The following is a 24,452-nucleotide window of genomic DNA, read 5'->3' on the forward strand; positions in this document are numbered from 1 at the left end:
TCCACAAAAGAAAGATCAGGAAGATGTCACAGCCAGGGACTTGCTCAAAATAGATATAAACAATATATCTGAGCAAAAATTTAGATCAATAGTCCTAAGACGACTAGCTGGACTTGAAAAAAGCATAGAAGACACCAGAGAAACCATGGCTCTTGCGGGGGGGGGGGGGGGGTGTCCTACAACTGAGATGCAAACAGACAGAATATAATCACAATGAGGACTGAAGGAGCAGAGTAGAGAATAGGACAGAAGAGGTGATATCGAAGATAAAATTATGGAAAATAATGAAGCTGAAAAGAAGATGGAAAGAAAACTATTAGATCACGAAGGTAAACTTGGGGACTCCAATAAGCGAAATAATACCCATATCATAGGAGTCCCAGAGAAGAGTGGGGAAAAGGGACAGAGGGTTTATTTGAACAAATTACACCTCAGAACTTCCCTAATCTGGGGAAGTAAACAGGCATTCAAGTCCAAGAGGCACAGAGAACTCACCTCAAAATCAACAAAAACAGGTCAACATCACGACATACCATTGCGAAACTTGAAAAATATAAAGATAGAAGTCTGAAAGCAGCTAGGGAAAAAAAGATCCTTAACCTATAAAGGTAGACACATAAGGCTAGAGCAGGCCTGTTCACAGAGACCTAGCAAGCCAGAAAGCAGTGGCATGATATATTCAACCTGCTAAATGGGAAAAACATGCAGCCTAGAACACTTTATCCAGCAAGGCTGACATTCAGAATAGAAGAAGAGATAAGAGTTTCCAAGACAGAAACTAAAGGAGTTTGTGACCACTAAACCAGCTCTGCAAGAAATATTAAAGGGGACCTTTTCAGTGGGGAAAAGAGACCAAAAGTAACAAAGACTAGAAAGGAACACAGTCAATCTACAGGAACAGGAACTTTACAGGCAATACAATGGCACTAAATTCTTATCTTTCGATAATTACTCTGAATGTAAATGGAATAAATGCTCCAATCAAAAGACACAGGGTATCAGAATGGATTAAAAAACAAGACCCATCTCTTGTAAGCATACAAGATAATCATTTTAGACCCAAAGACACCTCCAGATTGAAAGTGAGGGGCTAGGGCCCCTGGGTGGCTCAGTTGGTTAAGCGACTGCCTTCGGCTCAGGTCATGATCCTGGAGTCCCAGGATCAAGTCCCACATCGGGCTCCCTGCTCGGCAGGGAGTCTGCTTCTCCCTCTGACCCTCCTCCCTCTCATGCTCTCTGTTTCTCATTCTCTCTCTCGCAAATAAATAAAATCTTTAAAAAAAAAAAAAAAAAAAGAAAGTGAGGGGCCAGACAACCATTTACCATGTTAATGGACATCAAAAGAAAGCTGGAGTAGCCATCCTTATATATCAGACAAACTAGATTTTAAGCCAAAGACTGTAATAAGAGATGAAGAAAGACACTATAGCATAATAAAGGGGTTTATCCAACAAGAAGATCGAACAATTGTAAATATGTATGCTCCCAAGTTGGGAGCAGCTGAATATATAAACCAATTAATAACAAAATAAAGAAACTCACTGATAATAATATAATAACAATAGGAGACTTTAACACCCCACTCACAGCAAAGGACAGATAACTTAAGCAGATCAATGGGAAACAAGGGCTTTAAATGACTAAATGGGCCATATGGACTTAAACAGATATATTCAGAACATTTCATCCTAAAGCAGCGGAATACATTCTTTTTGAGTGCACATGGAACATTCTCCAGAATAGATCACATACTGGGTCACAAATCAAGTCTCAACTGGTACAAAAAGACTGAGATCAAACCATGCATACTTTTAGACCACAATGCTATGAAACTTGAAGTCAATCACAAGAAAAAGTTTGGAAAGACCACAAATACATGGAGGTTAAAGAACTTCCTAATAAAGAATGAATGGGTCAACCAGGAAATTAAAGAAGAATTAAAAAAAAAAAAGGGAAGCAAATTAAACTGAAAACATCAGGGCGCCTGGGTATCTCAGTCGGTTGAGATGCGGAAAAAGCACTTGACAAAATACAGCATCTTTTCTTGATAAAAATCCTCAAGAAAGTAGGGACAGAAGGAAAATACCTTTACATCATAAAGGCCACACATGAAAGACTCACAGCTAGTATCATCTTCAATTGGGAAAAACAGATCTTTTCCCCTAAGGTCAGGAACACGACAGGGAAGTCCACTCTCCGTACTGTTGTTCAACATAATACTGGAAGTCCTAGCCTCAGCAATCAGACAAGAAAAAGAAATAAAATGCAACCCAATTGGCAAGGAAGAAGTCAAACTTTCACTCTTCACATACAACATGATACTCTGTAGAAAACCTGAAAGACTCCACCAAAAATTCGCTAGAACTGATACAGGAATTCAGCAAAGTGGCAAGATCAATGCACAGAAGTCTGTAGGATTTCTATACACCAATAATGAAGCAGCAGAAAGAGAAATCAAGGAATCGATCCCATTTACAATTGCGCCAAAAACCGTAAAATAACTAGGAATAAACCTAACCAAATAGATAAAAGATTTGTACTCTGAGAACTATAGAACACTTGTGAAAGAAGTTGAGGAAAACACAAAGAAATGGAAAAACATTCAATACCTATGGATTAGAAGAACAAGTACTGTTAAAATGTCTATGCTACCCAAAGCAATCTACACATTCAATGCAATCCCTATCAAACACCACCAGCACTTTTCACAGAGCTGGAACAAACAATTCTAAAATTTATGGAGCCAGAAAAGACCCCAAATAGCCAAAGTAATGTGGAAAAGAGAACCAAAACTGGAGGCATCACAATTGGAGTTCAAGCTGTACTATTAAAGCTGTAATCAGGGGCGCTGGGTGGCTCAGCTGGTTAAGCATCTGCCTTCAGATCACGTCATGATCCCAGGGTCCTGGGATTGAGCCCCATGTCTGGCTCTCTGCTCAGCGGGGGGTCTGCTTCTCCCTCTCCCTCTGCCCCTCCCCCTTGCTCATGCTCTCTCTCTCTCTCTCAAATAAGTAAATAATATCTTTAAAAAAAAAAAATAAAGCTGTCATCAAGACAGTATGGGACTGGCATAAAAACTGACTCATAGATCAGTGGAACAGAATACAGAACCCAGAAATGGACCGTCAACTGTTAAGAAGACAATCTCTTCAACAAATGGCATTGGGAAAACTGGACGGCCACATGCAGAAGAATGAAACTGGACAACTTTCTTACACCACACAAAAAATGAATTCAAAATGGATGAAAATGCTAAATGTGAGACAGGAATCCATCAAAATCGTAGAGGACAACACAAGCAGTAACGTCTCTGATGTTGGCTGTAGGAACTTATTAGACACATCTCAGAGGCAAGGGAAACAAAAGCAAAATGAACTATTGGGACTTCATCAAGATAAAATGCTCTGCACAGCAAAAGAAACAATCAACAAAATGAAAAGGCAACCCATAGAATGGGAGAATATATTTGCTAATGACATATCAGATAAAGGGCTAGTATCCAAAATCTATAAAGAACTTATCAAACTTGGGGCACCTGGGTGGCTCAGATGGTTAAGCGTCTGCCTTTGGCTCAGGTCATGATCTCAGGGTCCTGGGATTGAGTCCCACATTGGGCTCCTTGCTTAGCGGGGAGCCTGCTTCTCCCTCTGCCTGCCACTCCCCCTGCTTGTACTCTCCCTCTCTCTCTCTCTGGCAAATAAATAAATAAAATCTTTAAAAACAAAAAACTTATGAAACTCAACAACCAAAGAACAAATAATCCAGTCAAGAAATGGGCAGAAGACATGAACAGACATTTCTCCAAAGAAGACATACAAATGGCTGACAGACACATGAAAAAATTCTCATCACTCATCATCAGGGAAACACAAATCAAAACCAAAATGAGATACCACCTCACACCTGTCAGAATGGCTAAAATGAACAACTCAGAAAACAACAGATGTTGGCAAGGATGTGAAGAAAGGGGAACCCTCTTACACTGTTGATGGGAAAGAAAACTGTGCAGCCACCCTGGAAAACAGTATGGAGGATCCTCAAAAAGTTAAAAATAGAACTACCCTACAACCCAGCAATTACACTACTAGGTATTTATCCAAAGGATATAAAAATAGGGGCACCTAGGCGGCTCACTTGTTAAAGCATCTGCCTTTGGCTCAGGTCACGATCTCAGGGTCCTGGAATCGAGCCCCGCATTGGGCTCCCTGCTCGGTGGGAAGCCTGCTTCTCCCTCTCCCACTCCCCCTGCTTGTGTTCCCTCTCTCACTATCTCTCCCTCTCTCCATCAAATTAATAAATAAAAATCTTAAAAAAAAGAAAAGATAAAAAAAATAGTGACTTGAAGGGGCACATGCACCCCAATTACTTATAGCTGCACTACCCACAATAGCAAAATATGGATAAAGAAGATGTGGTGTATATATACAATGGAATATTACTCAGTCATCAAAAAGAATGAAATCTTGCCATCTGCAACAATGTGGATGGAACTAGAGCGTTTTATGTTAAGTGAAATAAGTCAGAGAAAAACAAATACTGTATGATTTCACTCATATGTGGAATTTAAAAAACAAAACAGATGAACATAGGGGAAGGGAAGGAAAAATAAAATAAGATCAAAACAGAGAGGGAGGCAAACCATAAGAGACTCTTAAATATAGGGAACAAACTGAGGGTTGCTGGAGGGAAGGTACATGGAGGTATGGGGTAATTGGGTGATGGGCATTAAGGAGGAGACTGTCCTTTTTGATGCAATGAGCACTGGATGTTACATTCAACTGATGAATCACTAAATTCTATCCCTGAAACTAATAATACACTACATACAAACTAACTTGAATTTTTAAAAAGTCTTAAAAGAACAAAAAACAGATCCTAGAACTCAATCTCTTTCCTTCCTGCTGAGTTAATCTGGCAGAACCCTAGTGTGCTCTTCAACATTTTTACAAATGATTGATCTAGACAACAGAACTATTTCTAAGATGATGATATAAACATTTAAAAAAAAAAAAAGACTGTTCCACCACCTTAAGTACACACAGTAAAAAGCAATGGAATACTGGATAGATAGGTCTACTGTGTAGTCATTGACAATTACACAGGTCAATGAGTGCCTACCATATGGACAGCATGGTACAAGACACAAAGAATAAGACCCAGCTCCTATTTGCTCTGAAGAGGATTTATATGTAATAAATAACTTATTCTGATGCTTGAGATGTTTTCACCTACACCTGGCACCTGCTATTTCTACTCTTTTTTTATTACTAGGTATAATAAAAAGGGGGGAAAACATAGATAGGTCTATAAACCCTGAGTTAGAACCATTGAGTCCAGATGTATTTTAGAATTCTTAATTTTTTGGATTCTACAGAGGAAATATAGGGCATGTATATACTTATTATGTATATACATAATATTCCTAGAGTGGTCTAAGGAAGAACCCTATATTTGTTTAGAAACATTAACAATCCTTTAGTGAATTATATAGTTAATATTCTATGGATAATCAAACAAAGTATAATAAATAGTAACTTGACAACTTACTATCAAATTAGTTTTTGTGAAAATCTAAAGAGTAAAATCTCTAGTTTTCAGGGGTTTGGGGATTTGGAATGGTGGACCTATTATTGCCAACTAAACATGAGGCTCAAGGTACATATAAATCTATCAAAATATAAAAAAAGTAAAATCTATCAAAAAATATAAAAAGTAAAATCTACTATATACTTTTTAGGTTGTTACTGTAAAATATGTGATGGCCTTTGAACATACAGTAATTTATAGCCATGTGTTATTTCCCCACTACCACTTATATAATCTTAGGCAAATTTCTATCCTAAAGATAGTATAATAAAATAAAAATTAAGACAATTCTAATTTTCTGAGTAATTTATTTCAGTTTCTACCACCTGTTAGTAGCATAACACTAAATTCTGGGCCTATAAACAAAGCTCTACATAAAAAGATCTCCTTCTATCATTTACCACAGCTAAAAATACATAGGATGTCAAGCAAGATCCTGGGCTCAAACCCGAACAATTTGTTCAGAATTACAAGTTGATCTTTATGTTTACTATGGAAAATAGACTCACTCATGACTCACAGATATGTGGTTTAAGTTTTTCTAAAAACCCAAAGAATGATCTCCTTTTATGATCCCAAAGAATTAAAGAGTAAATACCCTATTTAAGAACTTAGAAATGGGCGCCTGGGTGGCTCAGTTGGTTGAGCAATTGCCTTCGGCTCAGGTCATGATCCTGGAGTCCTGGGATCGAGTTCCGCATCAGGCTCCCTGCTCAGCGGGGAGTCTGCTTCCCCCTCTGACCCTTCCCCTCTCATGCTCTCTGTCTCCCATTCTCTCTCAGATAAATAAATAAAATCTTTAAAAAAAAACAAAACAAACTTAGAAACATGAGAAGTGTACAACTGAAACAGACCCGCTATTTGCAAAGGAACCCATTTTTCTATTTACACGTATATCAGCATGGATCTATATATTCATATACAGATCATGCCTCAGAATGTTAATTCATTTATTTGCAACTGTAAAGAGGCAATGAAGCCATCCTGATTATGATATACATGGTAACAAATATACAGCTTTGTTAGGCTGTTACAAAAGATGCATGAGTTTCAAGTCGCCTGACCCTAACTCCATTTTTCACATGAATTCTTTTTGGTTATGGTACAGTAGTTTTGAAGAACTTGAGGATTTTTAGGAACATAACTCATTATAACAGAAAGACCTATATACAAATTAGCTAAGAAAATCCTTTATAATATCCTAGTATTTTCAAATAGAGTAAATTATTTTTTGTCTTGGCAAGCCAAGAAATCATTATGTTCCATAAAGCTGCCCTTAATATTCCTGGCACATTAACATTTTTCTTTTCCCAAACTACTACAACAACCTTGCTTATTAACATTATATTCAAACGTAGCCATCAAATTACCAACCTCCTGTATTCCAAGGCAAAGATAATAGATGCTGTCAGGTGCATAACTCTCTCCATTTGGGCGTCGGATCTCATTGACAAAATGGGCTAACCCATAGTTAAGCTCAGCTGTGGTGTGAGAGAGCAGATCCTCTTTTAACTTTACTGATTTAGCTAAAAAGAAAGAAAAATTGTTATTATTTACTCTTAAGATTAAGAAACTTTCTGAAATTGATTTATACTATATAAGAATTTTAAAGTAAAACAAGTTATATTTAAATGTACTTAAAATACTGTCAGCTATACATTTATGTTTTTTTAAAAGTAAAGGTAGTTAATAAAAATCATGATTTGAAATATGATGCAAGAAGAAACAAAATCAGAACACTTACGAGATTTTAGCTCATCTAATACCAGAAGATCTTCATCAAGTTGCCTAGTTTTGACCCAGTGTTTCCATGCATTTACACCATACGTGTATTTGAAAGGAAAGGTGCATTCTGAATTGTCAGAACTATCATCATGAGACTGGTATCCTGATACAGCTTTTCTCTTGGCTCCCTATTAGTAAAACACCATTGTAAAATCTTTTTTTAAAAAAGCCTAAATTGTTTCATGACTTTATGTAAGTCATCTCTCAACAAATGTAAATCAAAAGAGAAATATATACACTTAGAACTGATTGGTATTCCAGAATCTGAGAATAGTTACTTGAAATATATCTCCAGGAATGCCATATTTCTACATAAACCACTTTGTATAAAAAAAATCATTTTAACTGCTGCTGTGACAGTCACTGATAAGAAAATAATTAAATGTAAGACATAATTAATAAATAATCTGAAAAGGATTCTAAATATTAATGTAAGAGAGAAACTGAACTTCCCAGGATTTCCAATTTATGGGGAATGACCACTCAGCTCCTTTCACTGTCATGATGGCATTATTTGCTGTATAAAAGTTTTAAATTTTGATGTAGTACACCTAATTCACCTATTTTTTCCTGCTATTTCTTATACTTTTGGTGTTATATCGAAGAACTATGCCTAACCCAAGGTAATAAAGATTTAGGCCTGTTTTAAGAGTTTCATAATTTTGGTTCTTATATTTAGGTCTGTTACTCATTTTTGAGTTAATTTTTATATGGTGTCAAACAGGAGTCCAACTTCATCCTAATGCGGGTACTCACTCCTTTTTCAGTTTTTTTTCTTTCTTTGTGGGGAAATTTGTGAAAGTCATCCTTTTATTTTTTCTTTTGGTCTTGCTTTATATTGCAAATCAGAAATATATAAAGTTGTTGATAAAGTATTTTTAAAAATCACAACTGTTAATACATGTAGATTTGATCTACCTGAACAATTAAACTGTTCAGCATGTCTTTGCATGTGCTGACACGCTTAAAAAAGATCAAATATTATAAACTGTGTTATCTCAACCTCACAGATTAGTCTCATCAGAAATAATAGTGGAGGGCGCCTGGGTGGCTCAGTCGGTAAGCGTCTGCCTTCAGCTCAGGTCATGATCCCAGAGTCCTGGGATCGAGCCCCGCATCGGGCTCCCTGCTCAGCAGGGAGCCTGCTTCTCCCTCTCCCACTCCCCCTGCTTGTGTTCCCTATCTCGCTGTGTCTCTATCTGTCAAATAAGTAAATAAAATCTTTAAAAAAAAAAAAAAGAAAGAAAGAAAGAAATAATAGTGGAAAAAACAGATCCCTAGAAAACAGTCTCAATTCTTGTGAAAGAATTGTTTACTTTTTTTTAGCAACAATGTCAACCTTTTGTCAGGATAAAATTATAAAGGAAAATTAAATGGCAATAATATTCAACTCTTCTATAAAGTTACAAGTAAATCTAGACATTTTTATTACTTAGAAATGAAGTAATAAAGACTTTAACTCTTAAAGCCTTTTTAAATCTAGGGGAAAAAAGTCTTCCCATGGTCTCAGGCACAACTGTGGATCACTATTATCCTTGCTCCATACCTAAAGAGATACCACTACACAGAGATCGTAGTTGAATGCAAAAATACTATTAATTTATACCTTTTTTTTAGATCGAGGTCTAGGCTGTTCCTCATATTCTTCTCCAAAAACAGGTGGTAATAAAAATTCATTTTCCATATCAAGCTCCTCAGCAGCTGGCAATCAAATCAGAAGAACTTTTATTTCCAAATATAACAGCACAAGTTTATATTACATAAACAAAGCCAACAAAGAACTAATCACAAAATATAACCAAGCACCTATTTATGAGGATAACCTATGCTGCAGGTGAGGGTGAAAAGAAAATGGTCTATGAGTTCTGATAAACCCTATTCAGACTCTTAAATAAAACACATGTATAATAAATAACAACATGAAACTTTCATGGAAATGTATAATATCAGAAAAACTATTACAACCTGAAATTCAATTCTAAGATCTAAATGATCTCAGTACAAATCTGTTTCAACATATCAAATCTGTCTCAAAATAAAATGCTTTACATTCTATTGGGCAGGTTTATTAGCCATCAGTAGATTAAGAAAATAATGAAAAACAGAACACATTTCCTTTACAACAAAAGACCTAAAAATAATTTTTCCTTTTGAAGATGAACTTAATTTTAAAAAGGTCCTATGAAAAATAGTCAATATTTTATTTAATTTTTTTAAAAAGACACAATCACTTCTTTATCTTTTACTCTATCTACAAAGTTTTCTATAATGAATTACTTTGAGAAAGTGTCTTTTCAGGCTCTAAGAAATTCTATTCAATTCAATCCTATGCCTCATTTCAGAAATTAACCGTTGAGTTTTGTTTGGGTAAAAAAAAAAAAAAAGATAAATATAAACAGTAAAGGCAAGAACACAAACATTAAATGATTAATGATCATAACTAAATTCCATAACTGTACTTCACACTTAAAGAATAAAGTAAGAGTACCTCTGGGGAAATCTATTTCGATATCCAAGTCTGGTTCATATGGTACATCAGGCATATTGGACTGTGTCTCTGGGTCAGAGTTCTTCAAGAGATCTGAATCAATTATGTCTGCTTCAATAACTACACCTGTAATCAATTCGTAAGATCATTAGAAATCAAAATAGAAGACCTGAACAGCACCTATATTTAATCTGACAAAGGAAGTCATTTAATTGTAAATATAAAACAAGAATACTTATATTAATATGTCACAAAAGGAAAAGGTATATAATCTTGAAATGTAAACTATTATAAATTTTATAATTGTTAGATAATCATGAGTACACAGAAACTTAATCCTTTAGGTTTCTGACTGCCCTTTTCAAAAAGTTAATAGACATGCTTTGATAGTAAACCATCTCTGGTATGCAGAGTATCTCTTGTCAAAAATAAACTAATGAGGGTGGATAACTGCAATTTTCAATACTCTTTTTGAACTGTGACCTAGGTTTTCTATATCATTCAATTACAATTGCTTTCTAATGTTTTGATCAGTTGCTTTCAAACATTTTTATATTGCAACCCACAGTAAGATACACATTTTATCCATTTCAAGGTGGTGATAGGAGACAGAAAGACAAACATAGAGACACACACAGGAAACAAAGGTTTCACAAAACAGTATCTTTTTGATGAGATTCACACTAACATTTTCCCATTCACTTCATTAAAAAACAAATAAACAAAACCACTGGTTGCAACCCACTAAGTTAATTTGTAACAAAGTCCTCCACAAAAACTGTCACATTATGAAATACATAAAATTTTTAGTGTTTCTATTGTGCTCTAGGGTAATGGGAATCAGGCAGCTCATGGCTGAAAAAGGTCTCTGGGTGGTACCAGAGAAGTAAGGGTAGGAATAAATACTCTTAAGAGAATCATCTACAACATACTTATGCCATTTGGCAAACACTGCCCTAACAGAAGTTAGGATAAACCCTGGTTTAGATAATGCAAATTACTTTATTAAGTATAGCCAACAAAACAAAACTGGGGATAACCATTACAAAATAAATGTTTGGATCATTATTAAAGCCAACAAGTTATTTTTGTGTCTGAGCTAGTACATTAAAACAGGAATAATTCTGAGTTGATTTTACAAGTCAAATCTGATTACAATTAAAACAAGGACTGGACAAATTATACAAAGTCCTGCTTAAAACTGGGCATGGGGTGACGCCTGGGTGGCTCAGTCGGTTAAGCGTCTGCCTTCGGCTCAGGTCATGATCCCACGGTCCTGGGATCGAGTCTCACATCGGGCTCCTTGGTGAGCAAGGAGCCTGCTTCTCCCTCTGCCTACCTCTGTCTCTCTCTCTCTGATAAATAAAATCTTTAAATATATATATATATTAAAACTGGGCATGGCATAAGAGAGCATGTGGCTAGATAGAGTACGGATCTCTTAATACAAAAATACATTTTTGTTGCAATGCTCATCCACTCCCATTTCAAGGTGAAACATAATGATATGTCCTGCAACATACTATATTAATTTTAACACTTACTGAAAACCAATGATAAACTTATTCACAAAGTGAAATATAGTGCAACTCACTGTTGATGTTGGCAGCTTCTGTTTTCCCCTCATCTTCAGTTATCATATCTGTCATTGTAAGCAGCTCTGCATCAAGAGGATCTGAAGAAACTTTGCTTTTCAGTTCCTCGACTGCTGCAGGGATCTTCTCACTGCTATCCAATGAGGCAGGCAGAAAAACAGGAACCGGCACCTAATTAACCAAAATATTTACTGTTAGGTTTACTCAACATTAGAAGATAATTTTCTGGGGGGTGCCTGGCTGGTACAATCAGTGGAGTGTGCAACTCTTGATCTTCGGATTGTAAGCTGGAGCGCTACATTGGGTGTGGAGATCTCTTAAAAATAAAAATCTTAAAAAAAAAAAAAAAGGAGGGGGGCATGCCTGGGTGGCTCAGTCAGTTAAGCGTCTGCCTTCAGCTTAGGTCATGATCCCAGGGTCCTGGGATCGAGCCCCACATCGGGCTCTCTGCTCAGCAGGGAGCCTGCTTCTCCCTCTCCTGCCCTTCTCCCCTTCCCATCTGCTCTTCCTTGTGCTCTCTCTCTAATAAATAAATAAAGATAACTTCCCAAATTAAAAATTATTCTAACACATGATCTTCTTTATAATACTTTGGAAAAAACACATACCAAAACTAAGATGTCAATTTTAACAAGGAAAGCTCAAGTATAAGCAGCTACTTTTTGAAATGAAAATTAAAGAAAAATAATTTTTGAGATACCTCTGTCCCCAGGGTACTATGATAGCCAAGCCCTGGCATAGTGTTGTTACTGCAAGTGATTTAGGACAAAATAATGTAATCATAATTCATGTGAAATTCTATTCCGTGTTTAAGTTTTAAAACTTACAACTTCACAAATATTTTTCTCTAAAATGAACTCAAACATAAGACACTATATATATATATATATATATATATATATATATATGCATAAAGCAGACACAGACATTTGCTAAACTTCACCTTTAAGGATGAACATATACTTGATTAAACACAAAGCAAACACTGACAGATTCAACCAAACCTAAGTTAACTGATGAAGGCCAAGACTCAACCCTGTTTTACTAGCTTCACTACATTGTTCTCCCACTTAATGCCTGATAAACCTCAAAATGAAAACAAAAAACAAACAAACAAAAAAACTTAAAATCCAACTTACAGGAACAGGAACCGTAGTAGGAACAGGAATATTCTGACTGTACATGTGCATCGGTACTGGGATATACACAGGCACAGGGATAGGCACTGGAACATATTCTGTCTTCCAATTATCATCTAAAAATACAAAATGTGTTTAAGGAGCAATGTTAAGTAACATTTAAACATAGTTACTCAATGTTAAATTTGGTAACAAAGAAAAATTTAAGTGCCTCATTTCCCTTTTAAAAGAAATTCCTGGGGGTGCCTGGGTAGCTCAGTCAGTTAAGCATCTGCCTTTGGCTTAGGTCATGATCCCAGCTCAGGTCATGATCCCGGCTCAGGCCATGATCCCGGACTCCTGGGATCTGGGATCGAGCCCCAAGTCAGGCTCCCTGCTCAGCGGGGAGCCTGCTTCTCCCTCTCCCTCTGCTGCTCCCCGTGCTGTGCTCTCTCTCGCTCTCTCAAACAAATAAATAAAATCTTAAAAAAAAAAGAAAGAAAAGAAAACAAATTCCCTGTTTTCACAAAATTAGGTAAGGTAAAAACAAAACTAAATACAGTAACTGTTTTAATAAAGACAGAAAAATAGAATTTAGGCCTTTTTTTTTTAATACAAAGAAAACATCCCTTAAAAACATTATATAGTTCCAGGTATCCTATCAGATTCCCCTCACATCCCCTGCAAAAAGATTTATCTAATCAAACAATTAGAATACATTTAAATCTCATAAAAATATATAATTGAATGATATCATCTCATTCTGACAAGGAAACAGAACTGTTAACATTACAGGTCACATTTACAGAGATGATTTTCTCAGAGGGATTACGGTAACTTTAGTGAATCTTAGCCCCAAGGAAATTTTTGATACAGCATTTTTTCACCTGTGACATAATTTATATTCTGAGCCTTTAACAGAGATTGATTTTCATTAATTATTTTAAATAAAATGCTGTATTCTCAAGGTAATGTCTAAATGTAGATAAGCAAAATCAACAGAAAATGACAAAGTGACCAAAACAAATACATTCCATAGCCTATTATTTGAGAAAAGCATGAATTTCAGTAAGTGAGGTATTAAGTATAGGGAAGTATGTAAGTCAAATTTTCCTAAGTTACCTGTCTGACAAGATTTGGTCTGCATGTGAGGTTTACAATAAGTAGCTTTCGTCATTGTTAAAGGTTTGCAAAGAACGGCTTTGTTCTTCATCTCTTTGTTAGGTGTTGGAGAAGGGGGTGGTGCTGAACCCTACAGAGGAAGCAAAGAGCAACATTTTATTTTTGCCTCTAATTTTTATTACTTCCTGGTGTTAATGAATATCTGGTTTCTAGATCATGTGGAGGGAACACATAAAAGTTTAAGAATATAACCAAATTATGTTATTATTACTATGTTTACCATAGTCTTAATCTGAAAGGATCAATGTGAATCTGTCCTAACTACTGACAAAGCAGGAGAAATCATTCATTCTACAGAACTGTGTGACCTCAATGGATTTTTTAAAAAACATAAAAAGACAATTTTTACTTTTAGGTAAAAAACAGAAGACTGTTAGCCTGAATTTTGAAAATAATTAGGTTCTTTTAAATTTATTTGGGAAAGATTCTTAGTTATTATGGCCACCTGATACACACTAGTTCTCTCTACTGGATAAACAGCTTATATATGTTACTAAATTTTAAAAGATAAAAAAAAATGATGAAAAGAATTACCATATTATCAAACTTCAAACTATTTTTTATATCCCAGCAATTGCAATTTCAGAAACCTGTCCTAGATAATAGTCTCTCAGATGTTTTTACCATGTTCACTGTAGCATTATTTGCAATTGAGAACACGCTGCCCCTCCCGGGCATAACACACACACACACACACACACAATCTAAAATAAGCTAAAGATCTGTCCAGAAGGGACTAACCATAGGTGCTCTCCATATATTGATACAGGAAAAAAGGTAGAGAATACAGAATATTTGAGGTACTTAACTTCTAGACAGTCACCATGAATACTTAAGTAGTGAATACAGAACCGTAACTCCAAAAGGAAATACAATGTTAGGTTCCTACAAGCCTTTGGTCACAATATTTTCATCAACAGATTAATACATAACAGTGTTTCTGTTGAAACACACTTGATTTCATATATATTTCTTACAAATAATTATACTCTGTGTTTCTTTGTATCATGATTACAGCATTTTTATGTACTGTAGTATACTATGATTATTAACACTTTCACTCAGATGTGTACACTCCTGCATAGTACACAGATACAGTACACATATACTATATGGTACTCATACTCAGTCCTGTTAACACATACTGTATATTGTACACTAATGTAAATAAAGTCCTGGAAAAAAAACCAAAGAGTAAACATGGAACATTTTATAAAAATATTAACATCTTACTCTTAGTGGACATGCAGGATGTACAATGGGGCAGTGCACTGTGTGGTTAAACCTCTCAACCTTTGGCGTGCCCATAAAAACCAAGGGAAAGGTTGATGGCAATTATTCTGCAGAAGAGGAAGAAGTCGGTGACTTGGTGAGGGAAGAAGAGGGTGACATCTGGCAGTTCTACCTCAAGAGTTTGGCTCTTGTAATTTCTTGACAATGTCAGCACTTTTCCCTCCCAAACTGGCTTCAAAAAAAGAAGTCAGCCTGTCTACTTGGCTTTTCACCTCAAATCTTTTAAAGCATCTTTACATGAGGGGCAACCACAGTGGTGCTTAAATTGCAGCTTTGTTCAGCATAGGGTCATATTCTTCCATGTCACTGACAATTCTTCCAAAGGCAGAATTCCATTCCAATATTTTGGCCATTCTTAGGAGTCTTGGGCTGACTTTCATCACTGAATCTGATGCCTTGTTTTGCCATCTTGCCAAGGTCTTCACTGGTAGGCTCTACTGCCTTCTCTACCAAACTTCCTCCATATCGTCCTGCACGTCCCCAAAGCCTTCTTCACTTACTTGGTGCAATACACATTACGTTTTTAACACTTTTTTTTTTTTTTCCTGTGACACCTTCAAAAACTTTGAAATTTTTCACAGTGTGGTCAAACATTTTCCCAATTATTCATGGTAGCCTGCTTGATGCTGTCCTAAGCTGTGCCAACATAATAATGCTGCGTATGGTAACTAACTTCCAATAATCAGGGTGGTTTCCTTGTTGGTGTTGAAAGCCTTGAAAGCTTTCTCATGAAGTAGGTCTTGAAACTTTAATTATGCCCTAATTGAGGGGCTGGATGAGAGAGAGAGTGTTTGGGGGCATGAAAGGAACTACACTGAGATAGGCATTTTTGAGTTCTTCAAGGCAATGGATATCATCCAGTAATAAAACCTCAAAAAACCTCAAATGCAAGGTTTTCATTCTGGAGACAATGTTCAACTTCTAGGATGAAGCAGTTGGGAGAACCAATCACAGAATATTTTAGATACCATTCATGATTTTTTTTGTTCCACCTCTAATGGACTGGCATATAGCTCAGTTTTTTCCCTGGATTTTTCATGGATTTTGGGCTCTATGCACCAAGGGGGGATTGAAGTTATCCTTGGCATTGGCACACAACAGCAAGGTTGCATGGTTTCTAAACTATTTAAAGTCAGGGGCTTTGAAGACCACTTGTACCATATACATTCATTTGCCACTGACCTTGTGAAAGCAAGCCAGTCCCATCAGTGTTGAAAATCTGTTTAACTGTATATCCCTTCTTCCTGTGTTAACACTTGGCTGGTATTCTCCCAAAGTATCCTGGTCCTGATCTGCGGAAATCACCTCGCATGCAAGTTTAACATTTTTCATACCATTTTGCTTGAAATGTGTGAGCTAGCCAGCAGTAGGCAAGAAGGGTTTAACATTTTCCTGAGCCTGTGTAACATGCTCTATGTAAGCTGAAAACCTCACAACAATGCTGTTTCACTTTTTTTTTTAATTAGTCCTAAGTCCATGAATCCATAAATATAATCACTCTCCCTTCTTTTCCATAGCTTCACCATGTACTATAGATTTTACTTCAGTACTCAGAGTTGCCTCATCTACAGACTGGTGAATTTCTTATTCCTTTCTCTAAGTGTACCATATTGTTGATTCATGAACATTAAACTCACTGCCAACTGAATGAAGCTTACCTAATACACATCATTTCCTTCATAAGGCACAGAGCAGCCTTCCTGTGCTTAGGAACACTAGATATGGCTTTTTAATACTACTCTTGGGGGATCTTTTATAAAGCAAAATCACCAACAAAAAGGACAAAATATGAAAAAGGTGGTACTAATTGACTATGAAAAGGACACCTGCTTATAGGATGAAGTGAGACAAGAAGGGAAAGCCTTGCCTTGTTCCACCTCAGCAGGAAGATGCACCTCAGGAGACTCATGTTTTTCACCAATCTGCACCATGTCTGCAAATTTCTTTGAAATTGCCATGGGTATTGATTTAGGGGCTACCATTTAGAGAATAGGCAAATTTGCAAATATGAATGATGATCAATTGTACTTAAAGCACTTACTGTTTAATAAATTTATCTGTGCATATTTAAAGGTGTAGAAAGATACAAATTTTTTAAAAGACTGTTTCAGGTAGGTATCTCACGAGTTACAAATAATGCATATGGCCAAGGAGATGGTACTATTCTAGATTCATCAGGATTTCAAACCACATTATTAATCAGCTAAGAAAAAGAGCTACAAACAAGGAGTTAGGGAATTTAGTCCTAAAATTACTGCTGTGTAACATCAGGCAAGTGACTCAGTCTCTTGTGGCTCAATTTCCTCAACTGTAAAATGGGCAGAATAATATAACAAATAGGTATTGAGTATCTACTACATACCAAGACTAGGTAAGCCTGGTCCAAGCTGGAAAATACCCTAGAATTCCCACATAAGAACAAGGGGTCCAAAATCATACATTTTGTAGATTACTCAAGGTTTTACCTCCTGTCATTTAGAAACATTACATCATGTCAAATAAACTATGCCACCTAGTGAAGACCTACACTTGATAATGCTTCTTACTTTTCTGCTTCTCAACAAGCAAGATCTACTTCTATTTATAATGAATACTGAAGGAGGACCCAAAATAAAATTATAATGACAAAAGTTACCATCTGTTCAGTATTTGCTTCATGCCAGACACTATGTGCTACAGATAATATATACCCCCTAAAATTCATATGTTGAAATCTAATACCCAATGTGATGGTATCTGAAGGTGTGGCCATTAGATGGGGATTATATTATGACAGCAGAGGCCTCATGAACAGGGATTAAGCAATCCTAGAGATGCCTTACCTCTTTCCACCATATGAAGATACAGTGAAAAGATGGCTATTTATAAACCTGGAAGCAGGCCCTCCCCAGACACTGTTATCTGCTAGCAACTTGATTTTAGACTTCCTAGCCTCCAGAACTGTGAGAAATAATTCCTGTTGTTTGTAAGCCACCTCACTTATGGTATTGCTATAGCAGCTCAAATGGACGAAGACATTACATAAAGCACCAAATTTACATAACTCATGAAATGAGTTATTTAATTCTCCTAACACTACAAGAGGTAGGCCTTTTAATCACTCCCACTTTATTTTCTCATCTGAAAACTAAGGCTCGGAAGTTACACAACCTGGGAAAGATGACAGAGCTAAAAGTTCTGAGGTCAGGATTCAAGTAAATTAACCTAACACCAAAGCCTATGTTCTTAACTACTATACATACTGCCTTTATGAGGTCTGGTACAGAGCAGCTACTATGTATTTAATGCTTACTATGTGATAACCCTGAAGTAGGTACTATCTTCATCACCATTTTTCAAACAAGAAATTCACACCAAGAACTTGTGTAAAGGGACTTGTCCAAAATTATACAGCTAAGCTCTCACCCTTTGAAGTTTATGGGTAGGGAATTAAAAGATTTCAAAAGCTTACAAAGAAAAGATGGGAAAGGGCTTTTATAAGACAAAAGGCAACAATTGCAGTGGCACATTGATTTATCCTTCCCTAGACCCTTCTGGCTGTCATATAATGTGGTTCAAGTGCTAGGAGAGGAAGAAAGTATCTGATATTATGCTGGTAGAAGGTGGGCCTTAAAGCCTTGGTCAAAAGCTTACATATTTGAAACAAGGTTGGAAGTTGCCTTATGGCTACAAAGTGAAAATATGGAGTGACCATCTTTATATCCTCATCATGGATAAAAGTGCCTGGTATTAAAATGAGATGATTCAGCTGAGTATTTTGATGTATTTCTGAATTATCTGATTTTAAATGTATTTCCATAAGGGGGGGGGGATGACATATAGGGGAGTAAAGCAAGGGAGAAAGCACTCTTACTTTCTTAGGATTCTTAACTACTAACATCAAAAGCAAAAACTGAACAGAATAATGTAAAATCACTAATTTTTCAACTTTGTCATTGATCCTAAATTGTGGTTACATATTAAAATCACTTGAAGAACTTTCCAAAAACACAGAATTTCTGAGTTGGGGGCTAGGCATTGGAAAGTTCTGGAAATTCCCCAGGTGATCCAAATGTGTAGCCAGATCTAAAAACCATTGATTTATTCTTTCTTACCAGGTCAAAAACTCAGAGACTTAATATAATGCCAATAAATGACTCCTATGGAGCTTCCCTTGGATACGGATGCCAGAAATACCAATATTCCAATACTGGTGATTATTGTTACTCAGCATACAAGAGGGCAGGCTCACTGTGCTTCAGAGTATAGCAAAACATTGCTTCTTCTCTTTATTCATTACATACAAATGGACACTTTCAACCTATAGAAAGTCTTAAAATGCTAACATAAAAGCAGAATTTGATGTATTACACCAAAGACTAAAGAAAAAAATCCACAGGACACATTATGGAAATATTTCTCATATTTAAAAACTTGTGGGGCGCCTGGGTGGCTCAGTCATTAGGCGTCTGCCTTGGGCTCAGGTCATGATCCCAGGGTCCTGGGATCGAGCCCCACATCGGGCTCCCTGCTCAGTGGGAAGCCTGCTTCTCCCTCTCCCACTCCCCCTGCTTGTGATCCCTCTCTCGCTGTGTCTCTGTCAAATAAATAAATAAAATCTTTAAAAAAAATAATAAAATAAAAACTTGTAAGTCCTGGCCCCTAAAACAGACCTTCAGATACCTATTTGAGAAACATAAACTCAAAGCCATTAATAATCTGGCCCAGCCTATCCTTTTACCTCATTTTCCATGATTCCACCACAGGTGCCCCTTAAGTTTGGCCCTAATGAATAGTTATGCATGTCCTTAGCACATTCCTCCTACTTTTCATCACTGTCTATCTGGCAACCTTCTACTCAACTGTTCTAAAGCTTTTTCACAGCTACCAGGAACAAATACAATAATTCAGTCAATCATTTCAAACATAGTATTGCTACTGCCTTAAAGATTATGGGTACTTTGAGGCACCTGGGTGGCTCAGTTGGTTGACTGTCTGACTTCGGCTCAGGTCATGATCTCAGGGTCCTGGGTTCAAGCCCCATGTGTCAAATGAGTGGGGAGTCTGCTTGTCCCTCTACCCTCACCCCCAATTGTGCTCATGCTCACTCAATCTCTCTCTCAAATGAATAAATAAAATCTTAAAAAAAAAAAAAAAGATTATGGTTACTTCAACTCAAATACCATTTATATGTCTATCTCCCCCAATGTGGGTAGAAGCCATAATTAATTCACCTTTATATTCCTTAGCATATATGAAAGTATCGGTTTTAATACTAGATAATTTACCTAAATACTTCAACTGTCCCAAGAGAGGAAAGTAAAAATCTTTTATTATGATCAGATTAAATTGGACTATATATTTATGCCCACATTATAAAAATCAATATTTAGCACTTTACTTAAGCAATACTTACTGTCATTTTGGTTCGGGACGTCTGACAACCCTGATCTAAAAACAAACAAATTTAAAATAAGACAAATATCACTTTCTTCAGAATTTTCTAAATCTGTATTTCTCATTAAATGTTACTGATTTTTTAAAATAGTTAATGAAGAAAACGTTGTAAGCTATTTTAAGTAAAAAGTATCAAATTTGAGAGCTGAAATACAAAGCTAAATAAGTGGAATTAACCCTTTTCCCATTTTGTCCTCTCAGAAAATATTCATTGCTTTGGGTTCAATACTATGTTCTTATGCTTAACTCTTAAATAAGTCACAACTTCTAAAGGGTTTTCATTGTTCCTCCCAACCTACTCCCAGCACATACAATTTCCTAAAACTGGTCTTCATTTAAAATTGCCATTTTTTTTCAACTAGCACTAAATTTTTAAAAGAGAATAAAAAACAATACACCTACAGAAATATCATACAGGGCACCTCCACCCAGACAAAATGGACTATGCGTTATCCAAAATCAACTATTCATTATCATTAGTTTGAATTCAGATCTAAGAAACTAAACACTGCTATACAAGTTTTTCAAGTTACTACCTAAATTATTACATACCATAATGTAAGTTTTCAGGTCCTTTCTGAGTTGTCATGTTGGGCTCGTTTTGCTGACAGTAGAAACGTAGTAAGCAGTGTTGATCACAGAAATGTTTCATTTCTCCACGCCACTGCACTCTCTCTTTAAGCGTTCCTTGAGATTTACAACAGTCACACCTTGCAGCCTTAATAAAAAAAGGAAGGCATCAGACATTTCAAAATAAAAAAATTTAAAAACTCAGACATGTACTTTAAAAGATTTATAAAAGTTTATCAGTGATTATTGCCAAATACAAAACAATTTCTGATAAAAAATATAAATCATAAACATACAGTAAAAATCCACAATAAAAGTGAAAAAAATGTAGCAAAATTTACCTAATTGTCAAAATCCCTTTCTATACTTACCAGCAGTTAAAGACCAGCATTACAAAGATAGGATACCAAAAAAAAGTGAACACTAATAGACCAAATTGGACAATATATTTTAATATTTTAAAATAATCTTGAGGACCCTAATGATAATAGTGGTAGAAGTTTCCTACAATCAGATTACACTGAAAATCTCTGATTAATAAACAGATTTCCTGTGTTCAACTGATAGCTCAAGAAAATCAATTTAAAGAAGTTGTATAAGACCAGAAAAATTCTGAAGCAAGCTCTTATGAGAAAATCATGGATGTTAAGTTGAAGTTTTTTCAACAGTTTAATAAATTTAAAGAGCTTTATTAAATATGCTGATTTAAGTATTAACAAGGACTTTAAGTTCATGTTTTAAAACACTCAAATCTTTAATTAATTAAAAAAGCTATATTTTAGGACAACAATCAGCCCCAACTAGTAAAATTCATACATAAAACATTAAACCTTATAATGGTGAATCCATAATCCAGGGACAGATTTTCATTTTTTAGTGAACCCATTTCCCCTAAATTTTGCCCATTTTCACTATTTCTTAACGACTTGATCAATGAGTGGACCAAAAGATATGAATGATTAATTCCAAATACAGTTCTTTTCATAATTGTTTGATCCAGTTAGAGTAGAAATAAATTACCATATTTTTTAAATTACCCTTTGGTTTAACTAACAACTTAGAAGTTTTGATAAAGCAATACACATTAAGTTCATAATAATCATGTAGCTTTTCCTCATTCACCTAAATAATCTATAGTTCTATACTGTGGGTTTTGAAACCTCTCACTTTATTTCTCAATAGGAGTTCTATGAATAAATACCCTGTCAAAATTCCTAGGCAGGAATACTAACAGATGATTGTGCTGATAAACAGGTCTTATATAACAAACATACCCCAAGGTTAGAACACAGGCTCTTTTTTTTCTCCAGGTCAGGTATTTCTCCTGCTGAATAAATGTTAAATGAATGAAGATTTGTAGTATAAATTATGACTTTTAAGTGATGCCAAAATCACATCTCTTGTCCAAAAACTGTGAGCTCAAATTTTATATTGCCAGTAATATTATGTGGTAACTTCAGTAACATTAGCACTTATTATCAACTAGGTCATATTTTACTCAATAATGAAAAAGGTCCCTGGTCACCACCCAAAAACTGTTCTTTAAAATAACCTTTAAGTATTCAAAGTTTCAATGTTTGGTTCCCTTTTTATACTTTATACCCAAGACAAAGCACAAAGGAAGAAATCAAAAGCTTAACATTCTAATTATTGAGTCTAAACAGTACAAAAACATAGCAAAAGTGAAGTTGTAGCCTGACTACCTCTCATTCATTGAGAACCTGAAAAATAAAAGCCGGGCATATTATATCTACTCTCTACAATCCTCACCACAGTACTGGAAATGCAGTAACTTGTCTAAGGCCAAACATTAAAATTCAGAGACAGGATTCCAAGCAGACAATCCAAATCAAAAACTGGGCTTTATTTAGTGTATCAAGTTATAAAGACAATGGAAAGACAAAATGAGTTAATATAAATAACTAGAAAATAAAAATCCTAATAAAGGTAAAATGCTGCAAGAAGGTTCTCAATGTAACATCTAAAACCCAAATCAATTTGTATAAAATGTATTCAAATCACTACATATACTATGCTAATTCTTAACATACTTCTATTTACACAAAAATTTAGAAGGTCAAAGCACATTCTCCTCAAAGAATCTGAACAATGAAATCACTTCATTATTTTATAATTATAGACATTTGGATTTTGTAGTAACAATATTTGAAGCTTTCTTCCAGAAGGTTCAAAACAAATTTAGATGATTTCTCTGTACCCGAGGACCAAAATTAATGCCAATTAGCAAATGGAAATAAAATATGTACATATTTTTTCAGAATGGAAGGATAGTAACAATACTCAATACTAAATCCAAGTTCAATGCCATAATCAAAGTTTCAGAAGTTGTGAACCTCTTTTCCATTTGGTTTTTTCTTTTATAGCCACTCATGCAAATTCTGGGTAAAGTTTGGAACTGAGCTTAAAATACAATGGCTAATTGGAAAACATCGTTAAAAATGACCATGATTCCTTACGAAAACTACTTCCTTCCAACCATAGGAGAGAACTCTTAGAAAAGCTTAACATTTCTACAGCATAACAACCAAAGTACAGGGCGCCTGGGTGGCTCAGTCAGTTGAGCATCTGACTCTTGGTTTCAGCTCAGGTGGTGATCTCACGGGCTCAGGTGATCTCATGGGTCATGGTATCCCCCCAGATGAACTCTGCAATTGGGGCAGAGTCTGCTGGAGATTCTCTCCTTCTGCCCCTAAATCCCCACCCCGACTGCACACACTCTCTATCTCATAAATAAATCTTAAAAAAAAAAAGGAAGAAGAACTGAAGTATAACTTAAGTTGCTGGTTTCAAAAATACCACTTCAGGGAGCCTGGGTGGCTCAGTCGTTAAGCGTCTGCCTTCGACTCAAGTCGTGGTCCCAGGATCCTGGAATCGAGCCCCGCATCCAGCTCCCTGCTCAGCGAGGAGCCTGCTTCTCCCTCTCCCACTCCCCATGCTTGTGTTCCCTCACTTGCTTTGTCTCTCTCTGTCAAATAAATAAAATCTTTAAAAAATGAATAAATAAATAAATAAATAATACAATTTCATCATCTACTTAGTGGTCTTCCTGTCACTATGGAAAATCAGGGATTGTCTGTTATGGGGGGGGAGGGGGTGGAGTGGATTAACAGTCACCAGTTCAAAAAACCTAAATAATATGCGGGTACTAAATTCTTAATTCAAAAATCTTAATCCAGCATCTCAGCCAATACAGGAATCTCTCTTTCAATAATTGATAATAGGTCATTCAGCCTATACTGATGCAGTCCCTTATTATTTGGCAGTTTCAAATTCTCACTTTTGGTTGATATATATACATCCTTGTAACTTGCCCATCTACTTGTTTCCCATTTCACCAATCAGACCTAATTTTGAGGAGGGGAATCCATGAATATGAAT

The 24,452-nt window shown here is 35.8% G+C and overlaps 1 protein-coding gene across 3 annotated transcripts in view; it reads right to left on the bottom strand.

Moving 5' to 3' along the window:
- ZMYM2 (zinc finger MYM-type containing 2) overlaps window positions 1-24,452 on the bottom strand; it is a 93,681-nt gene that overhangs the window by 14,161 nt on the left and 55,068 nt on the right. For all 3 annotated transcript variants that reach the window (XM_045869138.3, XM_045869137.3, XM_045869139.3), the window contains 9 exons: window positions 21,036-21,201; window positions 20,443-20,477; window positions 13,695-13,824; window positions 12,594-12,709; window positions 11,454-11,625; window positions 9,860-9,985; window positions 8,978-9,072; window positions 7,331-7,499; window positions 6,961-7,112 (listed from right to left, as the gene is read on the bottom strand). In XM_045869138.3, coding sequence (XP_045725094.1) covers window positions 6,961-7,112; window positions 7,331-7,499; window positions 8,978-9,072; window positions 9,860-9,985; window positions 11,454-11,625; window positions 12,594-12,709; window positions 13,695-13,824; window positions 20,443-20,477; window positions 21,036-21,201 — 1,161 coding nt within the window. The remainder of the gene's footprint in view (window positions 1-6,960; window positions 7,113-7,330; window positions 7,500-8,977; window positions 9,073-9,859; window positions 9,986-11,453; window positions 11,626-12,593; window positions 12,710-13,694; window positions 13,825-20,442; window positions 20,478-21,035; window positions 21,202-24,452) is intronic.

This window comes from Mirounga angustirostris, unplaced genomic scaffold (assembly GCF_029215605.1).
Source record: "Mirounga angustirostris isolate CCGP_5_RB_7025 unplaced genomic scaffold, mMirAng1.0.hap1 SCAF_3, whole genome shotgun sequence".
Taxonomy (NCBI): Eukaryota; Metazoa; Chordata; class Mammalia; order Carnivora; family Phocidae; genus Mirounga; species Mirounga angustirostris.